Here is an 11,337-nt window from a genome sequence, read left to right as displayed (position 1 = left end):
AAAAAAAATAGTTTTCTTTTTCCGATAGAAATAAGATTCGGCTAAACTTGTTTTGATTTATTTTGTTTTCTAAAAATAAAGCTTACTAGCATAAGTAAAAATCTTACTTTTGAAAAGGTCTTATTCGGTCATTGTGTAAATTATTGTTAGATGTTAAATACTTGGTTGGCTGAAAATTTGATAAATCTTAAAGGTGACAAAGCAAAAATTTCGATTGTAGGATTTTAGACTGTCTTGTTCTCTTTTTGAGTTTCGTGCTTCATCACAAGCCTTTTAATTTAATTAGCTTTTGATTACAATATTTAGAGTAAAATATGTAATACTTAAACTTATAAATATTTATAATTAATTTAAAAATTATTTAAAAAAAACATAAATATTGATTATGTAGAATTCAATTGCGTTATTTTTTTTATTTCATGATTAATTGATCAGCAAGTAAAGAGAAAGAAAGAGAAAATATATTTTTTGAAAGTCATTTAAAAACATTTAATAGTTGAAAAAGGTGTAATAGGTATAATATTTTTTTTTGAAAGACACGTGATTTTATTTCATAATAACTTGTACATTTCTTTCAAAGCCAAGAAAGTCAAGTTGCCTGCACAAAAAGAGAGGGCCAGCATAACCTCCCTTCCATGAAACACGCAGAAATTTTAAAACGGAACCTGTACAATTAGTTCAACCCCAAAATAACAGGAAGCCAGCGGAGCTATACAACAAAAATAACTAACACCAAACAGCTAACTCCAAGTCGCAAACCCCTGTACAGAAGTAAGCTGTGCAATAATTCCAGCGGTAGAAGTTTTCCTAACAAAAAATAAGTATAATATTAATGTCACGTTATTAAATAAACCAAAATATTATGCATTTTCTTCCAATTCTTCAAAGAAAGTAACATAAACAGAAACCAATATTTCCAAGTAAACAATTATATAAATTTAGATTATTTTCATTAATAGACTCAAAGAAAAAGGTCTAAGCAAGGAACCTTTGTGCCAAAATGGTTTGTACTTTATATTATGCATTCGTTAAACAATGAGACAGAAAATTGAAACACTTTTTTTTTTTTTGAAAGAGAAAATTGAAAAACATGGGGGAATCTTTTCTCTACATTAATAATATTTTGAGCAAGAGGGACAAAAACCCATAAACATTCTGGTCTTTTACTTTGTAATGCTATCGTGATTTCCCAGTCAATACTTTTATTCATTTCGAAACAATTAAAATGATGGATCAACTAGAATGCTAGAATTTGCATTCTAATTGCACTCAACATTGAAACCGCAAAAGAAAAAGGTTTTACATTCGCTAGGCAAATTTCTGGGATACAATGTCCTTAAAATCATGAATATATAAATAAAAGCAGCAATGGGAAGCTCACAATCAATTAATAGCGCCTCCTAAACCACAGGAGTTAATAGTGGTTTGTTGAGAAAATGTGCCTCCAAGTTCCCAATCACAAGATCAGCCATGGCTTGCCGGGTTTCTACTGTGGCACTTCCTACATGAGGTAATAGCACCACATTGTCAAGCCCAAAAAGCTCTTCTGGTACTTCAGGCTCATGCTCGAAAACATCAAGCCCTGCACCTCCTAACCGGCGTTCAACCAATGCAGAAACCAGCTCAGGTTCATCAACGTGAGGGCCCCTCCCAACATTGATGACAACACCCTTTGGACCCAACGCATCAATGACTTCCCGGTTAACAATGTGAAGGGTTTCTTCAGTCAGAAGGCAAGCAACAACCAAGATATCACAATTGGCAGCCAGCTCAACAACACTGGGATAATATTTGTATTTGATTTCTGGTTTCTCTGTTCTAGAGTAGTAACTAATAGGGCAGCTAAATGCTTCAGCTCTCTTGGCAACCGCCATGCCAATTCTCCCCAGCCCAATAATGCCAACTCTTTTTCCAGTGAACTGAAATCATGGAAAACTAGCACTTGTCAAAGGGGAAGGAAAAGAAAGGGAACAAAGGAGGGGAGCAAAACCCTTATATGTGGTATCCTCAAATCTGAAGCAACATTTATATAACAAAAACCAAGTTAACAAGGAGTCAAATCTCCATAATCTGTTTCTCATGCCAAATTAAGGAAAGTATATAATAGTCGGTGACAAAAGGTTATGATAGCTGAAATAAGCTTCATCACTATTGTTCCAGGGACGGCTCAAAAAATAACATCTTTAAAAATTTTCCAAACAAATGGACTCCAAGTTCAATTGAAAACTCCTCAATTTAAAGAGCAAAAGAGCAAACTTGTTCTCACTCAATCTTACAAGGAAAAGAGAATAAGAGTTCAGCAAAGCAAACTTTTCTTTAAAAGTTGAGAATAAAATTCTCAAAGGTGAGAAAAAGCATAGCACTTCAAAAAAAAATCCCGCAAATTAATAAGCATGCACTGTTGCGCCTTTCTCAAGTAGGTGGTTGACCTTGCGAAAGCAAATTACAAACAATTTTTAGTACAAGTGAAGTATAGACAAAGCAGTAACAGACTTATCATCACATTTGCATAAGCGAGTGATAAACCTCATGCAAAGCAGAAAGGTATGTACTCAATGACTTGAGTTGTGTGTAAATATAGAATGTGAATGTTAGCTACTTAGTTTTACTGAAACAAGTAAAAAGGGAAATTATCATTAGAATAAGGGCCACAGTTGCAGGACTACTATTAACTGGATGCTGGACCAATTTCTAGTAAGTTGAAAACGGAAGAAAACTAATTTATTGAATATAAGCAGAAGCTACCAATGGAAAGATAGATAATGAGGCTTGTAATCACCACCCTATGTTCCTTCAGAATACCTATGCATATAATGGAGGAGTCACGCACTGTAGAATAGCTAATCAATCATCCATTTTCAGTTAATTCACACCACTGTGAACATCAATAGAAGAAAAAATTCCCTGAATTAGCTCGCACCCTATCTCCAAAGCAGTTTACACCCCCCTCTGTACTTGTACCTAAAATTGTTTCAGCTTGTGTTATCCTGGTATGTAAGTCCTTCTGAGTTGCTATAAGCATCACAGAGCACACATATAGAAAATATATATATATATATATATTAAGGAAAAAATATAGTTACAAAGACATTCACATAATTGTTGTATTGCACAAACATGGATGTATCTCTATGTCACAGAAATCTATGATAAAAATATGACGACAATAATTTTCAAACAGTGCCATAGATTTATGCCTTATGGTACTACATGTGGCCCTTTTGAGCTGTCAAATGAATAAAACAGTACAAGAGCAGCCTAAATATCTGCTCCACTTGAAAACTAGACGTAAACTAACTCATCCTTGGCTCAGTCAGACTCATTATTCATTAATAGAAGGGCAAACAAAAAAGTCATACAGGGTGGTATACTACACAATTCCACAGGTAAAATCTTCTACACCCAAATATCATCCTTATGGCTGCTCTCCAACTTGAAGAACTATAAGGGTTTAAATGATGAGCTTTATGCTCATAAAGTTTTACTCTGAGTAGTGGTTTATATCAACTGTCAAACTGGCTAACTTAGCAGAAAAAAATATATCCATCCAATTTTAAGAAGCCCAAATATCAAAAATTTCAAACATGAAGGCGGAAAGTCCCAACGATCGCATGCTTGCCAAAATGTTATATCAGCCAGAATTTCATTATTTTCAATAAAACTTCCCGAATAAAAGCATTTGGATCATTCTTCAACAGGCCTCTAAAGACTTTATTACGGTTTTTGTTATCGAGCATCTGAATATTAGTTCATCAAATGAAACACCATAGATCATTAAGATTTATAAATATACTCAACATGATGAAATCCAAAGAGAGAAAACTAATACCATGAGGTCAAATTCAGCAATAGCGCTAGCATAATCATCTGACATAAACATACCAAAGTTATGTCATACCAAAGTCTGTTTGATTGTTTCTAATCACCTCTATAACACTAAATCAGTAATGCATCCACCACAAAGCCATTACTTGAGAGGATAGGGGGAAAAGCAACCAACAGTGATTACAAGCATAAGCTTGTATCTTAAACTAAATGCATTATTTTGCTAGCTGAATGCTAATATAAGCTATTTTTTACTCCCCTGCTTCTTTCGGACCCACTGCCGGCCTTCAATCAGTTACACACCAATCATGATACATAAATATGCAAGGATTCACTTAAAAACCACAAAGCTGAGCATCCGCTTTAATTTTCCAGCATGCAGAATGAGATGCGGTTGATGCATTCAGAACTTCAAATAGGACTTGGAACAATATGTACCTCTTCAATGCAAAAAAAACCCAACAACAACAATAAATATATTACCAAGCATAACTGCAAGTCTGCAACAAACCTTCATTACTTCCACAAAGCATCATCCTACAATCAAATTCAATTGCAGACAAAAACCAACACTGAATGCAAAGCCGAGTAACCACCCACCCATTAATTAGAGAAAAGCAAAGCACATAATCCACTTGAAGCAACACAAGTCAAATAGAAAAATACAATAACAGTTAAAACCAAAATGACATTTTCTTACTATAAAAAAAAATATTGAGACCCCCAAACTAAAAGCACATGACAGAACAGTTAAGCGAGGATCAAATAAACAATTCAGCAGAATCCCAAAGCAGTCCAGAAAGGCTAATATCATCAAAATCATAAAACACAGAAGCCAAAAACCAAAGCAAATGCAACGAACTACACTCTATCAAACAAACCAAAAATGCAAAATTATGCCCAAAAAATAAGTCAACGAACCTTAGTAGTCAACTTATAGTCCCCTTTCTTCCACTTGCCACTCCTCACATACCGATCACTCTCACAGAGCTTCCTCAACACCGCCAACATCAACCCAATCGCCAAATCCGCCACGTCATCAGTCAAAACGTCAGGTGTATTGGTAACTCGGATACCCTTTTCTTTACACTTTGCCAAATCGATCTTGTCAAGCCCCACGCTGAAGCTGGCAACAATCTCCAGCTTGGGCAACGCCTCGATCAGCTCCGCATCGGCACCGGCCGAGGAGTTTCCTACAACTGCACGGATTGAATTTTTGTTAGTAGCCAGAAATGCAGATTTCTCCGGAACCGTCCAGAACCTGAAGAGGTTGAATCGCTTCTCGAGTTCATGTTCGAGGTAAGAGTTCATGGGGCAAGCCATGAGAACTCCAATTGATTCCATTTTTGGTTGAAGTTTGAGAGAGAGTAAGGTGGAATTTAAATCCAATAAGTTCGGAAAAGTGAGGAGAGAGGGCAGTGGTGGAGATTGAGTTGCGCTGTGGACCAGTAGAAGGAATGGAAGGAGAAGAACGATGGTCAAAAGGGTTGGGGATGACAGCAGGGGTGGAGAAATTTAAGAATGTGGCGAGGAAAGTGCCAACATTTTCCACATGGCACGAATCAATGCTTTCAAATTTTCTTTTTCATTTATTTGTTAGTTTTTGAAGGTTCAACTTATTTACTGGTTTTAATGTTTTAAGCTTTAATGCCAAATTATTTAACAACAACAAAGTTTTAATGCCAAATTATTTAACGACAAAAAAGTTTTACTGCCAAATTAAATTGTTAATCTGTACAAAATAAAAAAGCACAATTTTTTGAGATCTTTAATTTATTCAAAGTAAAGTAAGCTTAATGTGATGTAAAATTATAAAGAAAAATCAAAGTATAAAGTTTTCTTATAATTATTGCTCATTACTTTTGTTTTTGAATCCGCAAATTACTTTGTTTTTTTTTAAATAGAATATTTAAAAATGTTCTTAAGTTATTTAAAAAAATTTAAATAAACCTTTATTCTTTTATTATCAAATATATCCTGTGACGTTAATGTGATATATTGACATATTGTAATAGATACTGACGTGACATACTAATATGACTATATAATATTTTTAATGCTCCATGTAAGTATTGTCACAGGTTAGAACTTAAACCCAATCCCGTGATATCTTAAACTCTGAAAATAGAGTTTCAGTAAGCTTACAGGTCTACGTTTCAACTTAAAAGATATGCCTTTTTAGAGCTTAAGTAAGTCTATAAATTACGGATCTACATTCTCAACCTAAAAGACATATTCGATAAGTGGTGGAAGACCAATGTTTATATACCCAAAATCCATCCCTTCTCTTATTGATGTGAGATCCATGACATCTTACACTAGTATGGGTCTACCTCGACCCTTGTATCTCTCATGGTGACCTCACATCAATAAAGATCCGGATTTACTCAGATACCAAATGTTACGAGTCAAAACTTAAGCCCAACCTCGCGAAAAGTTTCGAGCATGCTCAGAGAAGAAATCACATTCATATAATGCAACGGAATATAAACATACAAAACCGAAGCTAGCCTTGAATCACCTATGTTGCCTAATTGTTCTATTAAAAGCAAATATAAACAAACATATGTTTAGCCGTATACCTCAAAAAGTGATTTCCAAAAATCATGTGTCAAAATCCCTCCACTTGATTATACACCAAAGTCTGGTTGTCACGAACCAAGGTTGTCCACATGTCAAGCCTCTAATGATAATCCACATAGATATTACTTGAAAAACCTACATTATGTTGGGACTATGTGGTATCATGACGTTATACTAGTAGCCAAGATTTTCTAAAAAATCTCACCTCTCAAAGATTATTTGTTTTTGGCTTTAAAAAAAGATAAGAAAAATTTTTCTTAAGAAAATGATGCCAAAGGCTTGGGTTTTTCTCTTTTATTTTTCTGTCGCCATTTCTTACTTTTTTCTCACAAAGTATGGCACACATGTAAAAGGCATTTATAGTTAGGTTAAAATGTTGATCCAACTTTTGGTTTATTGCATTTTAATCCTTCCACTTAATTACACATTTTGATTAAGTCCATTTGGAAATTCCTAATTTTCAATTAAATATCAATCCCATTTTAATTTCACATTGTTACCTTATTGTGTGTGACCCATTAAGTCCTCAACATGTTAGCAATAAATATAAATTAATTCAATTAAAAATTTATATTTATATTTATAGATTATGAGCGGTATTTAATAATACATCATGATCACCCAAATACTAAAAGAGTCAATATGATTTGACTAACCTTTCATACTTTTTAACTTATCCATATTAGTTTTACAGTTTCGATATTGACATATCAAGATTGTCTTAACCAAGGACTTTCAATCAACATAAGCCATGAGCAAATGAGATATGTCCCCTTCAAATCACTTGGGGTGATGAATCCTCTCTAAACTATTCATTATCTTCGCATGATTTATGTCACACCTAAAAACACCTTATTTAGGCATTAGGTCTCCTCTTGACCCATAAGGGTGAAATCCAAATATGACAATTCCCATGCAAAATGATTTGGTATCACAAGTTTGAGGATTACTTATAGTACTAACATATGAGAGAATTTCTATAGACGCTTAAGTGAAATACCAAATGGAACTCTGATAACGGATCATGTTCAGTGAACTTGTTCCTTAACAAGCACCCATATACTATCTCTAAGCATTTCACATACTTCAACCTATGAGATTGGTTACTTACCTCTAAAATAAGGAGGCTTAGCATGTAGCAGTTTTTAAGCATTACCAATGCTCTCATTCTTAACAATACAATGCCCAAAAACATATTTAAGAACAAGGCTTTGATGCATAAAAATCTCATAATTATAACCTTGATAATTTCTTTGTAAGAACTTTATCTTGTCCCTGCTTAATTTTCAAGAAAGGGTCCCCTTCCCAATTAGCCATCTAGACTAGCTACGCTGTCAAAAGCAAAGCCATAGCAGGATATGGCAATAATAAAAAATGTACCATGATGACATTGAATCAACTTATCGTATTTTTGCCCCTGCTCGGTAATGGAGTAGCTCTCATGACTCTTTATAAATAAACTCATGGATAAAGAAATACCTCACACATTATATGAAATATTCATAATGTATTTAACATGAAAGATGACTAATTAATGTAGTGTTTTACAAGCACAAAATAGTTTGGCTTGTAAGGTTTACGCTAACAATTTCCCACTAGCACTAAAGCCAATCGCTTATGTATCTAATACTAAAACCTTCTAAGTGGCGATCATGTTTTGCTGGGACAAAACTTTAGTCAGATGTTAGTTAAGTTTTCTTCCATGGATACTTTTTTTATATTAATATCACATCTCCCAATGATCTCCCTGAGTAGGTGATAACGCATCAATACGTGTTTAAACCACTGATGAGACCTCATTTCCTTTGCTTGTGCAATGGCTCCACTATTGTCACAAAACAAAGTTTACAGGATCAACAATACTAGGAACCACACCAAGTTCAATTATAACCTTTTTGATCCAAACTCCCTCTTTCATTGCCTTAGATGTGAAGATATATTCAGCTGTGGTTGTGGAATCTACAGTCGTTGTTTGCTTGAAACTTTTCCAGCTAACTACACCACCATTTAAGGCAAATATAAACCTACTTTTCGATTTGTTGTTATCCTTATCGGATTGGAATGTAGCATCTCTGTATCCTTTAACTTGGAGTCCAACCCCTTCGTAGAACAAGAAAACATCATTAGTTCTTCATAAAAACTTAAGGATTTTTTCACAGCAATCCAATGACTCTCACTTGGATTTAGTTGGTATTTTCTTATGACACTTAGAGCATATGCCACATCTAATCTAATACATAACATGGAATACATGATGGACCCAATGGCTGAAGCATATGGTATTCTATCCATTCTTATCCTTTTCTTTTGTTTCTTTGGATGCATATCTTTTGAGAGATAAATGCTAAGTGACATAGGCAAGTGTCCCTTCTTGGACTCAGTCATGCTAAACTTCTTTAGTACCTTGTCTATGTAAGTGGATTGGGACAATCTTAGTAGCCTCTTTGACCAATCTTTATAAATCCTTATTCCTAGAATATAGGTAGTTTCTCCTAAAACCTTCTTGGAGAATTGTTTGGATAGCCAAACCTTGACAGTCTATAGCATCGGTATATCATTTCCTGTTAGCAATATGTCATTACATAAAGTACTAAGAATACAACTGCTTGTTCATTTACCTTCTTGTAAATATATAGATTATTAGGATTCTTGACGAAATCATATTTTTAAATATTTTCATCAAATTTAATGTTTCAGCTCTTAGATGTTTGTTTTAGCCCATAAAGGACTTTTGAAGTTTGCATATTTTATGTTGATCCTCCTTGAATGTAACACCTTCAAGTTGTATCATATACGCTTTTTCTTCCAAATTCCCGTTAAGGAATGCTGTCTTTACATCCATCTGTCATATCTTATAATTATGATATGCAACAATAGCAAGTAGAATCCGAATGAATTTAATCATGGCAACAAGCGAGAAGGTTTCTTCATAATTGTAGTTGATTTTCACGCAAGTGCACATTTGTTAATAAGTAATATAATAGTAAGTAAAATTCGTTCCCAAGGAGAATTGAATTAATTTGTAATTGCTAATTACTAAAATTTTTACACCCTAATCTTATTCAAACAACCTAATTATTAAAAAGAAAAATTGAAACTAATAACTAAAACTAATCTAAAATCTATCAACAAAATTATTTTATTAAATTTGAGTAAATACCAGACCTAAGATTATGATATCCTTCAATACTTCAACTAAATATTGTCTCTCTTTTTTAACTCAATTTAATGGATTAAGTTGTTAATCTAGAGTTTTAAATTATTTACAAGCCTCTATCCATTTTTTTTTATAAAAATACAGCTTCCAATTAATTTACTATATATCTATGCAAATTAAATTGAAGCAAGCTAACTTTCAAAAAAAAAAAAATTGAAGCAAGATTCATTAAGTTCGTGCTCTAATTTTGACTACGTATAGCTTATAAGTATATGTTTACCCTATATGCAAATCAAACCACCTAAACAACTAAGTGCATTCGATCATATGCTATTCTATTTAAGGTCTACTTAAATCTCCTTCGTCAAAGTTTAATTTAGGTTTTCAATTCAATCTAATTGGTCATTAGGCAATTAGAAGCATTAAGAATAGAATAAAATAAACAACTTAAATCCACCAAACATAAGTAAAAGAGAGATAAATAAATCAGACTACATATTGAGTTCAATCATAATCTTAGATAAATGAATTAGTTCACCATCAAGTCACACATCATCATCAAATAAAATTTAAACATTAAAAAAAACCAATAAAATAAGAAAATAACAAAAAGATAGAAAAATCCAAGAATTGTATTATTGATCTCCAAATCTCCTTGAATCCTTCAAATTCTTCTTAGCTTCAATGATTTTGTGGTTGGACTCTCAGTTGTCAATTTGGTGTTTTGTTATCTCCTAAGAGTTCTCTAAAAGGTTATTTTTATAGAGCTTTGAAGTTAGGCCAAGTTAGGTAAAGAAAGAAGTCAATTCCTATTAGGATTTTCTCATCAAACTACGTGAGCCACACCTACTTCCTCCAAAGCTGTGGCCTTAACCATTTAAATAGCAGAAATAGTAATTGTTCTAGGATTACTACAGTGCTCCAAATTTGAAAAGATTTTTAATCATTTTCCAAGCCGAATTGGGTGAAGTTAAACATGAAAGTTATAGCTTTTTCTCTTAGCTTTCCAATGTTTTGAGAATCACTTCATTTGGAGCTTTGTACAGAGAGTTATGGTCTAAATACCAATACATATGTAATGGAGGTCTGCACCTTGAAATTACTTTTCTGCTTCTACTAAAATTCTTCTTTCATCAAACACCAACAAAAGTACAAGTAAATCAATAGCAACCTATCATAATCACATTAACACCAAATTAAGCATAAAATTAAATTAGATTAGATTGACTCACCTAAATTAACTCACTTAAAATAATCTAAATAAAACCTATAAATTTCTATGCATTGCTGTAAGAACAAATCTAAATTACTATCAAAATTAATCTTAAAAAACTCTATATTATAGAGTTGCCATACCCTCAAACTTAATATTTTACCAATCCTCAAGCAAAATATAAAAAAGAAACTAACTTACAAAAATCAAATTCAGTTGTTGAAAACTAAAATAAATATAGTTACTACTATTACTACTACTACTACTACTAGAGATAAAGTACACCAACTCAATGATTCATTATAATTTTCTCAAAAGTATGTCTATCAATCATTAACCTAAGGAAAAATATAGGCATCATTTAAATTCATGTCTCAATTCTAATGCAAGCACATTCTCGAATAGATTTTCGTGTGTGTGTGAAATCTTTTACCAAAAATATTAAGATATCCGGATAAGTTTATGCCAACGTAAATTTCAAATTAGTACCAAATTCCATATGTTTACCTTTTATCTTTCTCTCCACTAATGTAGACTAACACCAAGTTAGGGATTGATA

General features: G+C 33.0%; 1 protein-coding gene across 1 annotated transcript; it reads right to left on the bottom strand.

Annotated features, from left to right (window-relative positions):
* Positions 1-1,141: 1,141 nt before the first annotated feature.
* On the bottom strand, positions 1,142-5,367 carry LOC110427497 (D-isomer specific 2-hydroxyacid dehydrogenase family protein). The gene is made up of 2 exons (XM_021443043.2): positions 4,747-5,367; positions 1,142-1,919 (listed from the first exon to the last, which is right to left on the bottom strand). Exons 1-2 carry the CDS (start codon positions 5,167-5,169, stop codon positions 1,401-1,403), a joined length of 942 nt encoding a protein of 313 aa, XP_021298718.1. The 5' UTR covers positions 5,170-5,367; the 3' UTR covers positions 1,142-1,400.
* Positions 5,368-11,337: the final 5,970 nt, after the last annotated feature.

The sequence above is a fragment of the Theobroma umbraticum genome, unplaced genomic scaffold (genome assembly GCF_002168275.2).
Source record: "Theobroma umbraticum cultivar Fairchild unplaced genomic scaffold, ASM216827v3 scaffold_34.0, whole genome shotgun sequence".
NCBI classification, from domain to species: Eukaryota; Viridiplantae; Streptophyta; class Magnoliopsida; order Malvales; family Malvaceae; genus Theobroma; species Theobroma umbraticum.
The sequence above is the reverse complement of the archived record's forward strand: the minus strand, read 5'-3'. Positions and strand labels throughout refer to the sequence as shown.

Coding starts and splice junctions, on each gene's coding strand:
- LOC110427497 (XM_021443043.2), bottom strand. CDS start 5,169: ATGGAATCAATTGGAGTTCTCATGGCTTGCCCCATGAACTCTTACCTC. Junction 1,920..4,746: donor ACTATAAGTTGACTACTAAG/GTTCGTTGACTT, acceptor CCATGATTTCAG/TTCACTGGAAAAAGAGTTGG.